The sequence below is a fragment of the Xyrauchen texanus genome, chromosome 38 (genome assembly GCF_025860055.1).
Source record: "Xyrauchen texanus isolate HMW12.3.18 chromosome 38, RBS_HiC_50CHRs, whole genome shotgun sequence".
NCBI classification, from domain to species: domain Eukaryota; kingdom Metazoa; phylum Chordata; class Actinopteri; order Cypriniformes; family Catostomidae; genus Xyrauchen; species Xyrauchen texanus.
The window spans coordinates 2,034,273-2,056,996 of NC_068313.1; the positions used below are offsets into that span (position 1 = coordinate 2,034,273).

Here is a 22,724-nt window from a genome sequence, read left to right on the forward strand (position 1 = left end):
TTAAAAGTGTTTCGTAAATCAAAGGCTGACCCCCCTTCGAGCCACTAGAATCAGTCAAGCTCAAAGCCCTCTCCTTGAAGACGGCCCTCCTGATCGCACTCGCTTCCATCAAGAGGGTCGGGGACCTGAAAGCGTTCTCTGTCAGCAACACTTGCCTGGAGTTCGGTCCGGCAGACACCCATGTCGTCCTAAGACCGCAACTGGGTTAGGTGCCAAAGGTTCCTATGACCCCCTTCAGGGAGCAGGTAGTGAACCTGCAAGCGCTGCCCCAGGAGGAGGCAGACCCAGCCTTTTCATCGGTGTGTCCGGTGCGTGCTTTGCGTACCTATGTGGACTGCACACAGAGCTTAAAATGTTCTGAGTAGCTCTTTGTCCGCACGTAGAACTCGGAAATGCGGAACGTCTGACCGGGTGTTCCGCTTGCACTTAGCGCCTTTCCCCTCCACTGAGGTGATCACGTGCACTCTTTTCTCCACTAGAGAGTCCACTAGATTCACGCGCCCTGGATGTTCTTCCTCCCTAGCCCTCTGGTCCACGAATTCAGCAGAGGAATTTCCAGACTAGACCCACAACGTGTACTAAAAATTACTCTGTACTGGAATAGGTGCTCCACATGATGGGCCTTTGTGGATTAATCCCCCTGTGTGTATTTTCTGCTGTACGGTCCCCCTACTGGCGGACCCCCTCCCTTCGGCAGTCCCCGCTGTCCCCCGGTTGCCTTGTTTGTAGCAACTCTTCCATCTCAGCAGGTAGGATCTACCACCGTGGCATTGTTATGTATTTCACCACTCTTTACCTCCCCCAAGGTGGTGGTCTCCGCGGGGACTTTTCCCCCTGAAAGAATAGGCGCCTTCCCCGATGTGTGTGATAGCGTTAAGATGGCCCCAGCCAAGCATGGGAGCAGGTTGCGCCAGCCGCACCTTTTCTCTCTATATATTTCTCGCATAGAGTAAATGTGCAGCTGGCGTGGCCTGCTCCCATGCTTGGGACGTCACTTTTTTCCCTCCCTCCAGGATGCTGGGAGCCTAAAAAGTTTATGAAGATTTTTTATGTGGCGTTGGGGAAGGGTATGTGCAGTCTGACGCAGCCTGTTGCTTTGGCAAGCAACTGCCTGCTACATCTGCGTCAACAGCGCACGTACACGGTTCAGCGCATGGCGTGATAGAATAGGGACCACTAGTGTCGCTTCACTCGACACAACGTTGAAGTGAGCGACAGACGGGGAACGTCTAGGTTACTTTTGTATTCTCTGCACCTCAGTGCAAAACCTGAATGGACAGACCCACGATTCCCTAATTTTATACCCGTATGTCCAGGGGAGGGACATGCAAATTCTGTCTGCCAAATTCTCATTGGCCTTTTCTCAAGTTCAGAGGTAACCGAGGCCTTCAGGAAAGTCCCCTAGTGTCGCTTCACAATGTCTCATTCCCTACATCAGGGAATGGAGGTTCTATCGGGAAGACACGCAGGCTTGAGTGAAATTAAGATGCCATTTATTTGATAAATGTAAAACAGAAAGTAATGTCTCTCTCTTTGGCGTAGGCCCCGTCCGGCGGTCCGAGGGAGCTGTGCCCGGAACCGTCATATCCTGCCGGAGATAGGAGAAAGGAGTGAGGAGCCTACCCCCGTGTGGGACAGGGCTCAGCTGGTGGTGGTGGGGTGGCGGAGGTTGCCTGTGTTTTAGCGCACTGAAACAGTAATGTGATAGATTGTGAGCAGACTTATAAAGCAATGGCTTACATGCGATTGGCTAGGAATTACCCCGCTAATGAAGTGATGGTGTACAGCTGCTAGTCTTTCCGCTAGAACTACGCTGCACTACGTTGCACTTCCATTTACAACAGAAACCTAGACTTCCATCACCTATTCATTAATGAATGTGTTTGAGTGCACCCAGAAAATGGGCTCTGTTTGCATTCAACGGAACATTTGAGGGAATGAAGAGAGTGATAGTGATCAGGGCTCAATCTAAAACAACATCCATTGGTTGTGCAGATAGAGCCTCTAGCCGGACATGAAGTGACCGATCACTGTGGTAACTCTGTCACAGTCTCATATCAGTATCAAACTGAGGATTTCCTGTGTTGAGTGGTAAGAGCAGGTTTGTTCCTAAATACCTTCAGCATACTCTTAGTGTTTGGAAGTAGGGAGCAGAATACACTGAAAGGCACCCAATGACCTTTAGAAACAGTGCACATTGTAGCAAAACACCTGCATTAAAGTCTATGATACAGATTTTAAATTCGTTCACAAAATATCAGAATTGCGACATAATTAATTTTAAATATACTTAAATACTATGTATGGCTACAACTTTCAGTGAAAGACGTATACCTGTATACTGTAGTACTGCGTAAGGGTATTGTAATGCATTCATCATGTCTTATTATACACCTCATATTCAGTTGGAAGCACTCATAAATAATTAAATCCACAGTTATAATACATTAAAATACTTACCAATTCATAGTTACACCTGTAAAGACATCTGTATCATTCATTAAAACAAGTTTAGTAACCAGTAAAGTAAAGTTTAATATATCATGTACTGTACATAAAGTACACTAAACTATAATGCATTATTGTGCTTACAATTACTTATGACAGTATATAATGCATTAAGAGTAGGGCGATTTAATGTCGATTTAACCTGTTAGTTAAGTGTGAATAATTGTATAAACAATAACATGTTTAAAGGATAATGCAATTAATCATGCCTCCTGACCCGTAAATAAATTCTGTAATATAAGTAAATTTTTTCTTACCATCGGAGCAATTAAAGCTTGAAGTACATTTGAGTTTAGTTGTTTTATTTTCACCAAGTTCCATACTTGTTTTTAATCAATCATGTTGAGGCCTGTTTTGGTTTCCTTCATCCCCTTTCAAATTGAGGCTACATCCACACTAACGTATTTTCGTTTAAAAACCTTTGTTTTTCTCTACATTTTAGCCTTCCGTCCACACTGAGATGGCATTTTTGATAGTTAAAACTGAGCTTTTTGAAAACGCACTCCCAAGTGTGTAAATTTGAAAACGCCGTCTTCACATTGTAGTGTGGACTGGAAAACAGAGACGTATTTGTTGTCATGCGATGGAGCTTGTGATCCATTCAACCCAAAACAATCAAGATGGCGGCACATGTTGTAGCAGCGTCGTTGTGCCTGATATCCACTTTGATAGTGTTATTAAAGATAAATGTTACTTTGAACAACCTTAACATTGTATTCCTTCAAAGGTGATGGAAAGTTCACTCAGAATTAGTGTCCAACAGTGGAACAATAGGACAATTGAATTCTAGATCGTACATGAAACAGTGATTTTTCGCATGCGCAGTACGGAGATTTAAGCATTTTCATACATTTTATGAATGGATTAACACATTTTCGGAAACATTTGAAAAAGGCAGAGTGGACGGAGAGTGTTTTGAAAATGAAAACGCGTTATTCAGATTTCGGTATTCGGATTAATGTGGTCGTTGCTTCAATCTACTTGCTGCATTCAATGTTTTTATGCGGTGAAACAAAACAGCAGTAAGAATAACCAAATACAAGCTGGAAGAATATCTAGAAGTTAGAACCTGGAAACTTTGTGATTTGTGAAAAAACTGTTATATTAATGAGTGTAGTCATAGTCCAGTGCGACTGGTATTTATCTTTCATTACAGCCCTTCATTAAGGACTCTTTGATGAAAAGCTATGATTTTGAGAAATCGAAATTATATCGGTAATTGAATTCACAAGGTTATAAATGAATTAGTCTTATACTAAACCTTTTAATGGTCATTTGATTGACACAGGGGATTATTAGGGCTGTTTGGATGACTTGTTTGGCAAAACAAAATAATTGTATTAAATGTCCATTCTCTGTGTGGGACGGCTTGATTTGGATCCAGGTCACGGCTAATTAACACATTAATGAATGTGTTACTCAAAGCATCTCGCTCCATTGCAAATGACTGACAATTTAAGATAATAAGGAATGTTTCTTTTATAGATTACATTATGCAACATGTCTTGACATTGTTAAAAAGGCAAATCAAAGGAGTAAAGTTGCTTAAAGGCTGAATGAATACATACTAATGCAATACAATTACAGCTACAGTGCGTTGGATAAATCATGTTGACAGTTGATGTAATGCAGATTTTAGGCAGGATTAATATAGATTCACATACTATAGTGTCCAAAGTCTGAGACCACCAGTGAATAGTGTTTCTATTTTCCATTATTTTCAAATTGAATACATGTTATCCACCATTATTCCAGATAGCTGGTGTCCTTCAATGGAAAAAGAAGTTAATGTTGTCAATCTCAAAAATGTGGTAATTTGATTATGATCTTGAAATGGTGCTGAATCTTAAATATTCCCTTTTCATTTGACCTCATAACTTTTAAAACTTCAAATTTTTCCTACAACTCTCTGTTTAAATGGGGAAAAATGTTCAATGTAGTCTCAGACTTTTGGACCACACTGTATTCATGCAACATTGTAAATCAGCCTGATTTCATGAGAAAATCCAATTCTTGAGGAATGTTTAATTGCATTATAGGCCTATTTATTTCTGTAGCTTTATTTTCATACATGTCCATGGTTTTGAACTCAAAGACCACAGGCTTAGCTGAGCCTGTGGTAGGTAAGCCTACATTTTGTCACATCTTGATTTTAGATTCCTATCTTGAAGAAAATAAAAAAGGAGGATAAAGAACAGCTGAAGGATGTGAGCCTGAGCATTAGACGAGTAAATCTCTGTGATAGGAAACACCCTTCATTGCTTTCACTCTCTCTTTCCGTGCTGGCCGTGAGCCCAAGCTGTGGTGTCGCACAACTGCGCTGCAGAGAGCACATTAACTTTGAGGAATGCGAAGGCAAATAAACACATGATGCGCAGACTGGCCTACTTTTTTCAAGGGTTTAAGGCAAGGTGGAAGTCTGATTTTACTGCCTTGTCTTAGAAGGTCTCACCTAACCTGACAAACGACAGAGACTGAGATAACCACTCAGATTTTTTTCCACTAAACCAACACAGGCCTCCTCCAGAAAGTTCTCATCCAGAGAGATTAGAAGGACTTGATTTTGTAAACAATATGAGCAATGTGCTATTAAATAGCCAGACTGTGTGGAGAGTCGGTGGTAGAGCGATCGCTATGAACTGACAGAAGCACACGTCGGTTGGTTTACTGAAATCGTAATGGATTTGCCATTAGGCATGGTTTGAAGACTTAATATGGAAGGAAAACATTACAGGTTCCACAGTTGAAGAAAAGGTTGAGCTGATTGTTCCAAAGGTTCTGTTCAACATCTGTTCCAAAACCTAGTGATTTGACTGCATAGACAACATTTTATGCATCACTGTGCTTCTTACACAAATACTGTTACATAAGGTAGGCAGTATGATTATGGTGCGAAAATGATATTACTTGGTTCATAACACTCATCACAGCAGTTAAGAGGTGAAATGTGCACTCTGTAGCACTAGAAGTGAGTTAGAAGTGTTTTTCCCAAGATGAGGTTTTTAAGGTTAATGCTCTATCTAGTTTTGCTAAATAATACCCTAAACCTTAAACCTAAACGATAGTATCATAAAAAGCAAACATGACATGAAAAATGTAATTGCTGAAGCAGCCACGTAATTTTATGGTGCTTCTGTGACACGTCGACTTGTAAACTCTTCAGGACTCGTATCCTGGTCCTTTGCATTGTGCAAGAGTAACACTCTATAAATTGAGCAACTGCGCACTTAAACAAGCTTGTAAATGTAGTTGGTTAAGTAATGCAAACAATAATATGTAACACTTTTCATACGGTAAATTTTTTTAGATGTCATAAGATAGCATCCCTTACAAAAAAATCTAAACTAGTCACAAATTAGATGCTCTTTATGCAAATGAGCATGTGATTCACCACAAATGCTTGCCAGAAGTTTGCAGCTCTTCACCAGTAGTGGTGAACCTTTGGCAAACCTTTGGCAACAATGGACAATTTGCCGCAAATTTGCTGCAAAGCTTATTTGCAAGTGAAAATTATCATCATGATCGTGAAAATCTGCCGTTTTACTTATGATTTGTTTGAAAGGGAATAAAAGTCGATGTTGTAGCACCTCAAGTGTTCATTTCACCAGCAAACTGCAGCAATATTTATAATGAGCTACGTAAATATAATTGTTCAAAAACATATTTATAGTGATTCTGTATTCTTATGCAGGCCTGGTTGCAAAAAAACTTGTTTCTGCCAAATCTGAGGGCAGATTGAATGCATTTCCAAGAATGCAAAATGTGTATTTTTATGCTAGTTAAAATATCACATTGTTAACTTAGCAACATGCTAACTCCACACTCCATTGAAATCAATTGTAGGTCATGCTTCGCATGAGCTGCACTATTTTGTATTTGATGCCTACGTAGAGTGTTCCAAGTCTTTTCTGTGGTTCTTTTTCAATTAGGATGCTCCCTGAGAAAAAATTCAATATTACAGTAAATACTGCTTATACGAAATCAAATTTGTTAAAAGCCAGCTTGTGGGAGTTTGCATCAAGACTTTAGAAAGCACAGTCTTGCAATATTCTCATTTAACCATCCAGAATAATAATATAACATCAATGACAACATTCACTCCAGAGGTTGCAATCTTCTATTACAGTCAGTCTGTATCAGGACCCAGATTTTACATGGGACATTAAGTGGGGACCAATGGTAAAAAATAGCTTCACGTTTTCGGCAGTCAGTAATGCACCACACAAAACTCATTATGGTCAGCACAAACCATATCAAAGTTTACAAGTATTTTCTTTTACTTTGAATAGTTTTGTTGTACTTTTCACAGATGAGGGCATGTCACAAAACCTGTCCATGTTGGCAGTTCCTTTAATTAGTTTCTACCAAATTACAGATGAATTTGCAACATACTGTATGAGTTTGATCGGACTTTGATGTCATCAACAAACGATATTGTAACCCACACACACACACACACACACACAAAACGAGACAGTCACAATGAGAATCAAAACTGCTTTATTTGCAAAAAGCAGGCGAAGGTACAGTGGGGAAAATCCAGATGGAGAATGGTCGAGGAAAGCGTACGGTCGAGAGCCGGGGAATCAAGATATAAACAAGGGGGCAAATCCGGGAGAGAGAAGTCAAAGGGAGTGTGAGGTCGAAGCCGCGGAATCAATATACAAACAAGACAAGCGAGAGGAAAAGACAGGGGAACTAGGGGGGCTGGCAAGCTAAGGGGTAAACGAGGAGTACAAAACTAGACGAGACTAGCGGGGGGCGAAGATGCGGGGTAAACTAGAACAATAACCAACACCCGTGAAACGGATGTGCTGTGGTATTTATAGGGGAAGGTGCAGGTGTAAACAATGAAAGGTGATGAGACGAGTGCAGGTGAAACGAATAAAGGGGTGATTGAGACGAGTGCAGGTGGTCATAATGTTCTGGCCATAGGAGCGTGCATGAGAGCCTGAGGGGGGAGATAGCGTACGAGCAGGACAGCTCGAGGGAGCAAAACGAGCGCGAGAGCTCGGGGGAAGAGATAGCGTACGAGCATGTGAGCTCGAGGGAGCAAAACGAGCGTGGAAGCTCGAGGGGGCGGAACGAGCGTGTGAGCTCGAGGGGGCGGAACGAGCGTGTGAGCTCGAGGGAGGGAAGCGAGCGTGTAAGCTCGTGGAGGGAGTGTGTGCGTGCGACGAAAGCGGGGATGGGGCAGAGGAGCGGGGTTCGTGACAGATATGGGAAGCTTTTTCTCCTCCTTTGAGTTGATACGCCTTTTTATGTTGTATCCTAAGTTTGCACTATTTTATTGTTAGATGCATTTTATGTTTTGCAACTAATGCCTTTTTTTTTTTGCACAACCATATCAGGACAAACTTGACATCCATTTGTGGGTTACAACCCACCAGCTGAAAACTACTGATGGAATATGTTAATATGAGAAACACTGGTAAGCCTTTAGACCCTATCTCTACCAATATTACATGTTTAAAAGAGACTGTCTGTTTTGGGCTGCTACATTGTGTTTTGCTGAAGACCAGGGAGAAGGAAGATTATATCAGATCATTCCTTATGACCTCATGAGAAAGCACATTTCAGTGAGGATCCATGTCCACATACAGTCCAGACCAGATCCTGTGTCTGACAGAGCCCATATTTGTCTGGTATGAAAGCTGTCCAGGATGGTTTTGGAACAAATAATTTGGTTTAAGTGCAGCTCTTTGTTTAAATCTTGGCTCAGTCTCATCTGGGTGGAAACAGACGGGATGCTCACTTTGACATTTACCCTTACTGGAATTTGTGGTTATGGAGCAAAAAACATTCCAATGTGCTCCTCTGTAGGTGCAATTGCATGCTAACAAAGCTGCTCTACAAAGCCAAAAGCTTTTATGTTGTTTAGCTGGTCTCCTTGTCTGGCCAAGCTGGTTTTCAGCTGGTTGGACGGCTGGTCTTCCGAGCTAGTTTATGCTTTTATCATCAAGACATTTAAGAATTGAACAGCATAATCAGGCAAATTAATTTTATTGTAAATAAGACCATTGAAGCTGCCATTAACTCACTTAAATTGCTGTTAACATAACTATAAATGGAGCCATTCATGCTATCTACCTAGAATGCCCATTTGGTCATGTCTCCACTCTAAAGAGTCATATACATGGAGATTGTAAAATTCAAACACTCACTGTTCATACAGTCCTGAACGAAACACACATAACCTTACATTACATAGAATAGCCTTGATATCTTGCTAAGTGATTTCCCAGCAACGCTATCCAGTAATGGACTGGTGACCATTGGGTATGTGAGTGTGTGGCAAGTGAGCCTTGTTTCAAAATGCCAAAGATATGGTAGAATGCCAAAGAATTGTCAGATCTGTTAACAGCCTCAGACTGTGAATGAGGGGGAGATATAAATTAATGCAGCTAAATTAAGCCTCTTATCTTTGCTAGCATTCCTACATAGCTGCTGCCAACACTCCAGGAGCCCAGTAGAGCGTGGCGTTGAGAGCTGAGGTCACTGTATAACATTCTACAGAGGCCTTGTCTCTGCATGGCTATGCTATTCCCTCTGCACAAGGCCACTTATAGAGCGTATCATATCAGTCAACAAGAATATATGGTGTATTGCTAATTGTAGAACAGAAAACATTGGGAGATATATTACTTACCAGAGAGAGGGTCCCAAATGGGATGTACATGATTCACATCACCAATACAGACCTGCTCTGGTACAATTTATAGTGTGCTTCATCTACAGTATTATCCAAATTGTTTTTACTTGCATATAGGGTGCGGCTTTGTCAGTCACCAGCATACAGTATGCTGTGTTTTTGAAACTGGTCTCCAGGGCTTGGAATCGAGAATGGTTCTTATTTAGGACAGGTTCCATTTAATGAAAAATACTGGTGAAAAATATTTTTATGGTGATCGGTTTCATTTACGATTCTTTAATATGCGCTTTCCCACCATCAGGCCAAATGGTTCGCATTGTCACGATTACGGTTTCTTTTTATATTTTGCTGCTGCAGAACTCTAATCATTAAGTGGAATCCAAATCACGCCAGAAGCATTCCTTAGAATTCCTACCCCTAGTCTGGTGGTGTTCCAATACGATTTCTTAACTAGTTTAATCAACAAGAATTGGTCCATCAGTTTCATCAGAATAACAGTTATGGTTGACTAGCATCACCAGCTAAGCATGACTATCGTGGTCCACCAGCTAGACCAGAACCAAATCATGACTGACCAGAATAAACCAGGCTGGACCTGCATGGAAATTCTACACTGGCCTTTTAAGCAGGGCTATAGTTTGTGAAAATATTTTATGCATTGCACACCACAGGGATTACAGTATTGACAGTGGCCCTAGTCAGTAGACAGCATGGCAAACATTGTGTTCAAATCCATCAACATACCACTAGACACCCCAGAAGACATTAATTCCTTTTAGGAATTGCTCTCCTTATTTCAAGCACTGCTGCATGAAAGAAGTGCTTCTTAATTATTATGAGATTAGGAGGCAAGACCTTGTTTTTCTTTTCTTTAATTTGGCCTTGGCCCTAGCCCACCTCTCTCATTAATAGCTGTTGTCATAAAACTCCCTAATTATTTTGGCTGCGGGAGAAAGCACTGGGGCCTGCCGTGTCTGCAGTGCTGTACTCTACAGAATGTGTCTGCACTAAGACACAAAAAATAAAGATGTTTGAAGGGGGGGCCTGGGTAGCTCACCAAGTAAAGACGCTGACTACCACACCAGGAGACACAAGTTCGAATCCAGACACAAGTTCGTGCACTGAGTGACTCCAGTTAGGCTTCCTAAGCAACCCATTGCCCAGTTGCTAGGGTGGGCAGAGTCATGTTGGGTTAACATCCTTGTGGTTGCAATAATGTGGTTCTCGCTCTCGTGGGGCGCATGTTGAGTTGTTCGTGGATGCTGCGGAGAATAGTGTGAAGCCTCCACAAGCGCTAGGTCTCTGCGGTAATGTGCTCAACGTCTCAAGGAGTGGTGGTGGTGGCGTAGTGGGCTAAAGCACTTAACTGTTAATCAGAAGGTCGCTGGTTTGATCCCCACAGTCACCACCATTGTGTCCTTGAGCAAGGCACTTAACTCTAGGTTGCTCCTGGGGGATTGTCCCTGTATTAAGTGCATTGTAAGTCGCTTTGGATAAAAGCATCTGCCAAATACATAAATGTAAAATGTAAATGTAAAATGTCTCAGACACAGAAGCAAGTGAGATTCATCCTCTGCCACCCAGATAGAGGTTAGTCCCTACACCACCACAAGGACTTAGAGTGCATTGGGAATTGGATATTTGAAGGGCACTGTTATCCAATACTGAGCAAATATGATTGATTCACATTCACAGCAAGTATAAAACTAAGGAGAAAACTTATGCTTAAACAATCTATCAACTGTTTAGATATTCTAGATGTAATACCAATTCTAATAAGGCAGAGAGACTCTGGGATCCCAGTTATTGCATGCTTTGTAACACTATATGTTTTAGTATGAAGTCTCTCAGTGGATGCTCTTGTGCCCTAGAATAAAGCATTACAGGGTCAGGGTAGTGCATGGATGTGAGCTTTCTGCTTCCAAGACAATTTATCCAAATGGCATTCTTGTAGCTCTGCTGGTCACTACCAAACTTCTAAACTTACTTTAACAGCAAGACTTACTTTTTCAGCCAGCTTAGACAGAAATACTTTGCCTCTCTACCAGCTAGAGTAGCAGCAAACCAGCACTATTCAGCCTGTGCCAGCATGGAAGTACTGTTATGAGCTTGTCTTTTCAGCAGGGGTTTGTGCCATGCACCTCAATCACCAATGGTGATCAAGATCATTAAGCAAAAAATAAGCAAAGGGGCATTTAGACAACTCATCACAGAAAATGCAACGTGACAGAAGACACCATAACTTCACAAGGCCCAGAGATTCTCACCTGACCTATAACTCATCACACCAGTAAGGGTAAATGTCCAAGTGAGCATCCCGTCTGTTTCCACCCAGATGAGACTGAGCCAAGATTTATACAAAGAGCTGCACTTAAAACCAAATAATTTGTTCAGAAACCAACCTGAACAGCTTTTATACCAGACAAATATGGGCTCTGTCAGACACAGGATCTGGTCTGGACTTTATGTGGACATGGTTCCTCACTGAAATGTGCTTTGTCATGAGGTCATAAGGAACGATCTGAAATATCTTCCTTCTCCCTGGTCTTCAATGAAACACAATGTAGCAGCCCAAAAAAGACAGAGAAAACATTCCACCTGCGTGAGCTGTCCAAACAAACTCAGATGTTCTGAACTTTGAAATTCAAAGGTAGATTTTGGTCACTATCCAATACAGAGGTGATCTGATAATAATGCGCTCAAAAAGCTATTTATTTATTTCCGATAGCACTCAACTTTTGACTTTTATTGATCATAAAAGGTTGTCTGCCCTAAAAACAGCAGTACATTTAGCTTGAGTTATTCTATTGGGGGTGATTTTTAACTAGTTTGGTCTTCAAAGCGATTGGCTTTTTGACAAGAAACAGCCAATTTTCACTCTCGGCACACAAACATAACAGGTGCCCTACAGACAAGCCTGGATCGAATGGACCTGCAATTTGTCATGCCAGAGCTGGACAGAGCTGCAGACATACAGTACAGAGGAAATAGCTGAGCTTTTTATGGCCTCCAACTTAATTAAACTTATTAAAATTAACATAGCAGACCACCGGAATTAAGATGCTGAACCAGTGGCTTTTATGGAAAACAAATCTCAGTAACAAATCCTCACAGGCAAAAACAGCAGTATTTCTCCACAATAAATTAATTCACCATCAGTGAAACGTGCTGAGAGAGGTCTGCTTTAGGAACAGCCTGGAAAGACATACATCAGCAAGAGCTGAATAAGGTATTTTGAGAAAATAAATAAATCGCTTTGAAAAATTCTATCTTTTTTGGAAACTGGGAACAGACACTCACATGCTATCCAATCATGGCTAAATATTGCACAGACACACACATCCAAGAACATCAGAACAAATGCGACCTAAAAAGAGGGGCCAAAATTGCAACTAAGATTTGTTTACTTCCTAATCTCATATTGCGTTCCTCTGTACCACAATTTGCATTCGTACTCGCGAAGCAAGGCTTTGGAGAGACGGGAACAGCATGCAGCATACACAAAGCCAAAGACTCTGACTCAATGGGCAATTGCATGGACAACTGTAGTCCAACTGTAGTCTTTAGAAATGCAGTACTGTGTTTTTGATTAACAAATTAATCACAACCCAATCCGTCAACCACACAAACATTCTAAAATTGAGAGGAATGGCCTCCAATGCAGGAGAAGTTGTGATAACATCTGTAACTGGTTTTAAAGTTTATGACATTTTGCTGTAAAATCTCAGCAGCCTGTATTTGGTGGTTTGTACTATTTACAATGATATGCTTTAAAAGCTTTGAATCTTTCAAAAATGTTCCTTAACAGGAGCTGACAAAAGACAGGACACTAATATAAGGCTAATATATATTTATATAAGGACATACTGTTTAGTACAGGTATTTAAAATGTAGTGTCATGTAGTGGAAATACTCGTGAAAAAAATGTAGTATATGTACAAAAATGATGTGTGCCTTATATGATAAAATACAAAATTCTGAATGCTGGTATAGAAGAAGAAACTGCTTATATATTGGTATCATATGCTTATTTATTCTAGAAATGTTATTCTCTGGAAAAAACAGTCCTTCCATGGGACATTAGGTTTGAAATGACCTGGATATTATTAGGCATATACAAATATATGAATATGTTAATGTCAACACCCAAATTGTTTCCCATTAATGTGGACCAGATACTGCAGTAAACAATGGCAATTTTTGCAATGTGAAGGATGACACGTCAACTTTTGTCTGAATTAATGTTATCTTTTTTATTTTGGAGGATTGTGTAATGAAGAGTATTTAGAAGATGTCATGGCAATGTGATGTTGTCATCCTCCCATGTACCCTGATGAAAAGACCAGCACTCATCACCTTCTTATGTTGTGTTTTGGGTGCTGGTACCATAACATGAAATGCTGGTGTGCTGGTGTCTGCACACCAGCTTAATCAGAAAGACCATGCTGGTCAACCAGTTTCACCAGCTATGTTTTGCTGGATAAGAGCATAGCTATGCTCTACCATCTAGTTAAGCACCAAACCAGCACTTACTTGAATAAACCAGCTTAGACCATAATGGAATTGTACGCAGGTTAAACTGGTCTTTTAGCAGGGTTTACACAAATATAATGAAACTCATTGCTTTATTTTGCAACTACTAGCATTTTATTAGCAAATAAAGATCTCCATAAAGCAACATCCCTTAACCTCAGCAAACATGTATGACAAAAATCACTATGCATTTCATAAAGGTAACCACCTATAGCACATATCAGATTCACACAAAGTCCTCTAACTCTGCTTTCTGCACCATGCACACTTGAAAATCTAAAATAATGTCTTCAAATGTGCAGGAAACGATTAGGAAGCCTATTAGGTTGCTCCTGAGCAGGTAATGTATCTTAGGATTTCCTATATGAGCCATCAAAGTGCACACCTACCTCCTTGTAGCGAAGGACTCAGCTGTGTGCTGAGGAAGAGTCCGAGGAGCAACGCAACCCTCCTGCTAGCCATCTTGCCCCAAAATGCACTGGCCCTCCCCAAATCAGATGGTTTTATTCTCCAAGAGCTAATTACCACTTCAAAAACGTCTAAAAAAAATGAAGAGGGGAAGAAGGAAAAAAAAAGAAATGATACTGGACACGTAATTAAGAAAGGGCAAAGCCTTTGTTTCGATGGATCATTGCACTTATTTCTCTTCTATGTCTGGTGTTGCTGTTTTTATTCTGATCACTCTTGCCAAAAAATCTGAGTGCTGCCAGAGAAAGAGAGAAAGAATATGGGAGAGAGGGGAGGGAAGGACGAAGGAAAAGAGAGAACAGGAGACACAGGGAGAGCTAGAGACCAGCTTTCCCACTCTCTCTTCCAAAAAGAATTCCACTGTCTGCCAGAAATTTGCATGGATTTTAAGAGGATTTCTCATTTTTTATGTGAGCAGAGGAATAAAGTCCCCATCGCTTACATGGCCTTACAATCAAAAGTCTCACACCGAGCACTAATCCTCAAGTAGATACGATGTTTCTCATCCAAGAAAATCTGCTCAGTTTTTTTTTCTGGTGACAGTTCAGTTAAAAGGAAACTTGACCAATGTTTGTCTTAAAGAGTCTTGGGGGAAATTAAGTCTATTGTTCTTTGAAGGGCATGTTGAATGCTTTGTAATACATCTGTAATCTTTTACACCTGCCAGGCATATCTATAATGACACTCACGACACGTGTGACTGCTTGCATGTTATTAGTAAAAGGAAATCTTTAACAAGCTTATAAATTACACGCAAACTTTTTGCAAAGCTGCAAAACAACAATTAAAACTGGATCTTGGATGGCTGGACAAAGAAAAAACATCTGGACAAATAAGGAAACAGGCCTGCTCATAGACATGAATATCATGGGCTTGTGAACAGTGGATGCGAGCCGATAGAATGACAGACAGTTGAAGGGGTAGAGAGATATTCTGGTAGTCATCTAAGTACAGCTCAGCTACTCTACTTTTCCAGAATCCCTACCTGTCATCCCTTTACCTTTATGCTAATCCTAATGTGGCATGGTCATGTGTCTGTCTTCAGAGAGGGAAAGCAGTAAGGCTTGTTACCTGGGCTGTAATTACTCTATCACCTGTCTCTCGATATAGTGATGGCAGAGGGGCAAAGGAGAGAGAGAGAGAGAGAGAGTGGCAGAGAAGAGTGGTGTCTGCATGTTTGCCACACAAAGTCTAGGTTTACCCTGTGTTATAACAGACAGACGAAAATCCTTTTTATTCGAGTTGGCTACTGAGAGCACTTTTATTGTAAAGTTTTATGTGTTTCAAGAAAGAGTAAATAAATACTCACCCCAACTGTTCGCTGTCTCCTGACTCCTCCATTGTCCATGAACTTAACCTCATCACACCTAACCTTAACCCATAATTTCCAACTGAAATCTCCGACACAGATTCTAATCATGATCACAACCTTAATTTCTAAATACTGCCCCTGACCCCCACCCATTCACTTAACACTTGGCGTTAGACCTACCTCCTATTCTTAAGGCCAACCCCTAATTCTAAACCATAACCCTAATCGCCAACCCTTTACTCTGACCCCCACCTATTCAACTAACTCTGATCATAACCCCTAGCTCTACGTCCTATTCCAAATGCCAACCCCTAGTTTAGAGCCCTAAATCCTGACCCCAACCATTGGTTCTAACCTTGTTCATTAACATTAAATTTTAACCCTCTTCCCAATCCTTTCAGTTAACCTTGATTCTAACCCCTATCCCTATACCTAATTATATTAGGTCAACCCCAAATTCTAATCACTACCCGTTATCTCCAACCCTTTACCTGACCCCCATCCATTCAACTAAAGCCCAAAGTTCACTTCTGTTTTTACTTGTAGTAAATGTCATCATCAGCAGTGCATGCAAGCCCTGTACACATTCAGCCAAGTTTTTCTAATCGTGTGCCCTCTGTATGCATAGTCTGCGCATAGGCCTTGAATTGTCTGCACTAATAAGTGGGTTCACAATGTGACAACACTCATGGTTGGGCCGTTGTTTTCAAGTTGTGTATGGAGATAGCGTAAATCCCGATGAACAACAGGAGATGAAGGGCGAAAAACAGTTGAAATGCACGACACGTCAAGAGCTCTTGTGTGAGGAGGTCAGGTGATTAAGACGAAACCTGTTTAGTGTACAGGAATGTATCGGCCTGATTTGAGTACTGGAAAAAACCTCCACTTAAAATATTTTGCAATATTTATTTAAAACATTAAATTACGACATAATTTGGTCATGAGTATTCATTTAATTTCATGTTTTACATATGATCTTTTCTCAAAGTCTCCTTTTTGTCACAATGACAGGATGATGCCTGCCTTTCATTTGTATTAATTTGCTCTCGTAGTTTCCGATTCTAAAATGACTTTATAGCTTGAATCTACAGACATCTACATCATTTGCATCTACATTGGCCTTTATTATGCACATTTGGAGGCACGCCTCTAAATTGCATATTCCTTTCGGGGAAACGTGCAAAAATTGCCATGCGGTGCTCTTTTGCACACCTGAAAGACTCGTGTCTTTAAAAGACTACGTTAGTAGATCAGCTCAGACCTTTTTTAGCGTGCTATCAAGTTTGCACATGTTGTTATACTCGCAAACCTTTAGTGAATTGGGGCCATATTCTGCATTCTTTGACCACCTGTGTTCGTGCACACAGTCAGATATAAATCACACTATATGGAAGGGCAGCTATGGCATTCGATTGTACGTAAACACTAGTGTACACATTAAAAAAAATTTACTTTGGATTTAACCCTGAGCATTAACCCGTGCTCTGCTTCCTATTCCTAATACCAACCCCTAACTCAGAGCTCCAAATCCAAACTCCAAACACTAATTCTAACCTTGACCCCTAACCTTCATATCTACCCAACCCTTTAGCAAACCCTTTACTTACAACTCAAAATTATAAAAATGTTAACTTCAAACTTTAGTTCCACTTAATTGTTAATCTTTAACTTCTATTCTGAAGAGGCCCCTGAATCGTCACCTAATAATCTATCCTTGATCCTAATCTTTAGTCCTAATCCCTGTTCCAAACCCCAGCCTATTTCCTATTCTAAATCCTGACACTAATCACTCTTCCTACCAATATTCCTAACCCCAACCTCACCTTAAAATCCTAAACCTCACCCTTTCGCCCAACTTCATACCCAAAACCAGATCCCGTTCCAAAAGAGGAAAGTCTTGCTATCAGTTCAGGTTCTAATCTCTTGATTATTACCTACATTTCAGAAACCTAACTCAGGGCATCAATCAAGCTACTGTCACACGTCACAGCTGTTTTCATGTAAGTCCTTACCTGTGGGGTCTACACTCACTGGGGAGGCTGTTGACCTGGGGTACTTCCTGTCTAGCAGCTGTAGTTTTCAGTGAAAGATCATTCAAGGCCAGGATTCTCTTAGAAAGAGGTGCAGTTCATGTAAAACGTCAGCTTGTTATTACTTTTGATTTTAGTATGAAATGGCATAGGGGAAAAGGAATATTGTTTTCCTGCAGCATGCTTGAAATTTACACAGAAATTTACTGAAATTACCCAAATGGTGTATGAGGAAAAAAGTGTCTCCCAGGGTATTTCTTTATGTCAGGGTCAGAAATTAAGGGGGCTTGGGGCAAAAATGGCAACAAAAATGACAATAAACACCTACAAATTCTAAATGTGGGGGCACTCATAATTAACTATTTTTATTCTAGTCAAAATATTTTTTAACATCACTGTTTTAACCTGAATACATTAGGTTACACCAACAAAACTAAGGCTCAGATTAGGAAGCTCCTGGAGGCAACAATTGCAGGTTTCCAGTTTCGGAGTGTCTATTTGCAACCTGTTGATAATAGCATCTGCCACACATGGCAAATATTTGCAACCCAATATTCTGGTGGATCTACAGAAATATATGACAAACTAACCAATAGATGTCGCAGTAGTGGCGTGGGGAGTAAACACGGTGTGTGAATGTGTATTGTTGTCCTAGCGACCGCGGTTCAAATCCGCATTTGTCGCATTGTCTTTCCCATTCAATTTCCAGTTTCCACTCTTAATATTTCCTTTAATACTACTTATAATAATAGATACACATTAATATAAATGTTGATTTAATTGCAGTGATTTGGTCACGGTGAATGTGAGGAAGTGCAGAGAAGGGTTTCATCTGGAGGCCGGGTCTGACGATCGCATTCATTCCATCGTGAAATCATGGTTACTGTAGTAAAACCAAGGTTAATTTTTCTAAGGTAAGGTTAAGGTTAGGTTTAAGGGTAGATGTTAATGTAGTTTGTCTGTGGGAATCTAAATAAACACAATAAACACACTGCAGTGATGCTCATACTGTATGTTAGTATTTAAAAATGGATGCAAATAGCATCTGACACTATGTGTACAATGCATCTACCATTATTTGCACTGGGGTGTAAATAGCATATACCATTATTTGCAGCAGGGTGCAAATAGCATCTGCCTTACACTTTTTACAGTGTATTATGGCATAAAATGTGAGTTGATATTGATTTAATTCTTATGGAAAGAGTTAATCAATTCTCAGTCTTGAGAATTTGGTTTAATTCAATGATTAAAATGACTCATTTTGCATACACAGATGAGACCGTTTAAGTTTTGAATGGATGTAAAAATTGCCCTCATAAAGGTACAAAGTGCTCCTAAAATTGAATCCAGGGGCAAATATTGCACACTTATGTAAAATGTAATTTATGAACCTGCTTTGTGCTGTATTTATATATGTGGACACAGGGCCGGCCCAAGCCTTTATGGGGCCCTAAGCAGAATTTGATTTGGGGGCCCCTCGGTGCTGACAATATGATTGAATATTGTCAATGCTTGATTATTCGCACACTATAAATCTAACACACCCCTTATCAATATGATTAGTTGCAGCTGTGCTGCTTACAACATACCAATGTCTGCCTGGCATGATTTTACCCTTCTACGGTTTTAAATGTAACAGTAGCACACCTATATTTACCCAATCCTGTTGATCCTCTGTTACCAGTTTTGTGTACTTCCTAGAGAACAATTTGCAGCAGAAGCTGTAGACTGCATCATTTCTTTTTGAATAAGTGAGCAGCTCCACTTACATTGTTTCCCCATTAATTCACTTTCTGTAGGTGTAGTGGAAGCTTCGGCCATCAGTTTTTTCAGGGAATGTGAAGTTTTCCTTTATAGGCAGTGACCTTCTGCTTACCAGATCAGTCCTTTCTGAGTCAGACAGGATAGATGACAAACATCACTGGATGCACGTGCTGGGAAGTGCTCCTCGCATGCAGAGGATGGACCTGATGAAAGATGAAAATAATAATAAAAGCTAGCCATGTTAGATGTCATATTAGATGTAATGCAACTCTCTGTCAAAAACAAAGGCATGGTTTATCCATATAAATATAATGATCTGGGATTGTTGAAAAATCATCATCAGCTGTAGCACTGGAACTTGGGGCAGGTGGCGTTGGTTGTGCCCCACGTCCAAAATATTTCAACAGTGCTCCTAGGGAAGTTTCATAAGAGTACGACAGAATATTTGACAAAATATGTTATTTTCTCAACACAAATTATTATACACAGCAGCAAGCCATAGTACACCTAAACAACAACTCTTAATCTATAACTAGCTAATTGAGGCATAATGATATTGGAATATAATAGCAAAGACCCCAAAATGGTAGACTAATGTAAATAATGTTAAGTTGTTATCAGTACAAAGTTTATGGAACAGAAACTTATTTTTATTACAAAAATATATACCCAGGAAAGTTATTTTTACACAGAAGACAAAAACTTTAATCTAAAACTTGCTAAGTAATATGTTGTACTAATAATATATTAAGATGTCAAGGCTTTTTACGGATGATTAATCAAACTTTCCTAAAAAAGAAGATATGCTACATAGGCTATGTTAACTAACTAGCCAGCTAATGTTAGCTCATAACTTAGCCTAGCTACTTAACATACCTTTATCGTGCTGTTTTTTTCTCTTCCTCTGTTTTCTTCTTTTTCCTTTTCTCTGCACCAGAGGATATGTCCTTTTTTGTGACATTGCTGTTTTGCTGTCTGAATGTGCTTGCATCCTGCTGCCCGTTAACATAATATTGCGTTTTTGTATAATTACCATTGTCCATTGACAGTATAATCACCAAAAAAAAGTGCTCTTGGGGGCCCCCTGGTGGCCGCCGGGGCCCCAAGCAGCCGCTTAGTTCGCTTATGCCTTGGGCCGGCTCTGTGTGGACAAATAAAGGTTTGATACTTTCATAAATGCATGTGAATGGATGACAGCGGTGATATTTAGATAAAGATCCTCCAACCAGTTCAAGATGCTCTAAAATGAAAACACAATTAAAACCTCTCAGGAAGCTCTTACTATGAATTGCACAGGTAAACTAAAAGGAAATGCAATATAATTTAGTAATGTCCTTGAACAAAGGCTGTTGATCACATGCAAAGAAAATATCTGCCCAGGACACAAAAGTTCCCTTTAATGAGTCACATGCACCTCATTAATGTAAAAAAATAAAATAAAATTAAAAAAATTACTTGAATACACTTTTTTTTTTTTTTTTTTCACATTTTGCAGTTGGAAGAGTCCTTCAAAGCCTGGTGAAGAGGATTTCTTCAAGGAAGCTTTGTCTCCACTGATTTAAATGGCTCCAGTGTAATATTTCCCAGGAATGACATAAGAGGGAGACAAGTGTGTCACTTTGAAATCCTCACAGCTGATGACACAGATAGAGACGGAAAAGCAGAGGGAGCTTTAGAGTTTTTAAACAACAGGCTCAATGAAATTAAGAGAACATTAATGTTTTCTGTTACAGCCTTAACTCCGGGCCATTTCAGGACACTAATCTAGTTCATTAATATGTTCTGAATTTTAACTGGAAAAAAAATATATAATGCTAAAATTATACTAAATTATTGTGTTCACTCAAATGTGACTCACTCAAGTGTAGCTTTGTTGATGATGGGAATAAAATGAACTGTAATGAATGATGCATGTTATATTTAATGGGCTTGTTCACTTTGAATAATTGAATATGCCTGTAAAAGTTTCAAAGATATCAAACATTTCCAGGCACACATGAATAGAGTCCTTACATTACATCATTTGCTCACACCCGAAGCACTATGAACCCTCGTGACCTTACACCGCATCCTGCGTAACCATATTATTCCCATGTTTAGTTTAAGGATAATAACTTTTGCCTAATGAGCCTGTGTTAAGACACTGAGTGCATTTTTTGGAAGTCAAAAGCTTTTTCCTCCTTTTTGTCGGCTTCTCTATTTTAGCACACGTCTGGTGCTTGTCCTTTTAGCATCTTGTAGATGCCAAAAGACTTGCCTTGTTTATGTGTCCAAGGAGTATGTGAATATTATCCAGACCTGCATTTGTCAAATAGTTCAGTTGTTAAAACGTTCAACACTTCATTGTGAAAGTCTGGATACATCTTTGAATTTTTGTGGTTATATCTATGAAACAATAGAGCAAGTTAAGTTCACTTGTTGTATTATACACATGATTGCTATTAATCAGAAAATGAATTAATTGACAAGATTATGCCTTATGTTTTTTGTTTTTAAGAAGTGGATAGTGGCTAGAAATTGCTCAATTTACTGTAATCACAGCTAATTTGCTGCTCCTTAAATTGGTTCTTGTGCAATTTATGAGAATACTGTACCCTGTTATTTTCTTTGCAGTGATACTGTTTTACAACTTACATTGCAGGTGAAAAGACAATATTGTGCTCTAATACGACTCTGAGGATAGACAGCTGACATGGTTGTTATCGGTTCTAACAAGCTGACAGGGTAATAATGGAGAACAGTGTCTTCAGAAACATGCTACTCCAGAAACAACAGCGGCCCAACTGGCCTGCTCAAAGAATAATACTTTGCTTGGGCTTTTAGCTTCATTTTCATTGGCTTATGTTCACCATTGTATTTTGAAATATCCATCCATCCATCCATCCATCAATAGCCACTTGTCCTATCTTGGAGCCTATCCCGACTGTCTCAGGACGAAGGCAGGGAAACACGCTGGACAGGTGGCCAGTCCATCTCAGGGCAACACACACAGACATACATACACACTCACTCACACAGGCAATTTAGGGTCTCCAATTAACTTAACCTACATGTCTTTTTGGACTGTGGGGAAACCAGCGCACCAGAGGAAACCCATGTGAACACGAGGAAAACATGCAAACTCCACGCAGAAAGGCCTGGACTCAACACCAGGACCTTTTTGCTATGAAACAACAGTGCTACCCACTGAGCCACCATGCTGCCCTATTTTGAAATATGATCGAGTCATTTCTTTTTATAAATTATTTTTATGCAGATAATGATAATGTACTTCCTTTCAGTTCTTCACATCAGAGTCTTCACCTGATAGAACAGTGAATTCAGTAGTTGATAGATTACTAAATATGCCATGCTACAAATGCGCATTGACATGTATATGCTTTTCCCCTTTTAGAGAGTTTATTGGGAGCCACTGGTTACAAAAATCATGGGTTTGCATTTTTTGTTTTAGGGT

General features: G+C 40.0%; 1 protein-coding gene across 7 annotated transcripts in view; it reads right to left on the bottom strand.

Annotated features, from left to right (window-relative positions):
* LOC127632189 (elastin-like) overlaps positions 1–14,380 on the bottom strand; it is a 90,159-nt gene extending 75,779 nt beyond the window's left edge. For 4 of the 7 annotated variants that reach the window (XM_052110785.1, XM_052110782.1, XM_052110783.1 and 1 more), the window contains exon 1: positions 14,083–14,379. In XM_052110785.1, coding sequence (XP_051966745.1) covers positions 14,083–14,155 — 73 coding nt within the window. In that variant the 5' untranslated portion in view covers positions 14,156–14,379. Of the gene's footprint in view, positions 1–14,082 lie in introns of all 7 variants that reach the window. The other 3 variants (XM_052110788.1, XM_052110787.1, XM_052110781.1) reach the window with 2 other exon arrangements.
* Positions 14,381–22,724: the final 8,344 nt, after the last annotated feature.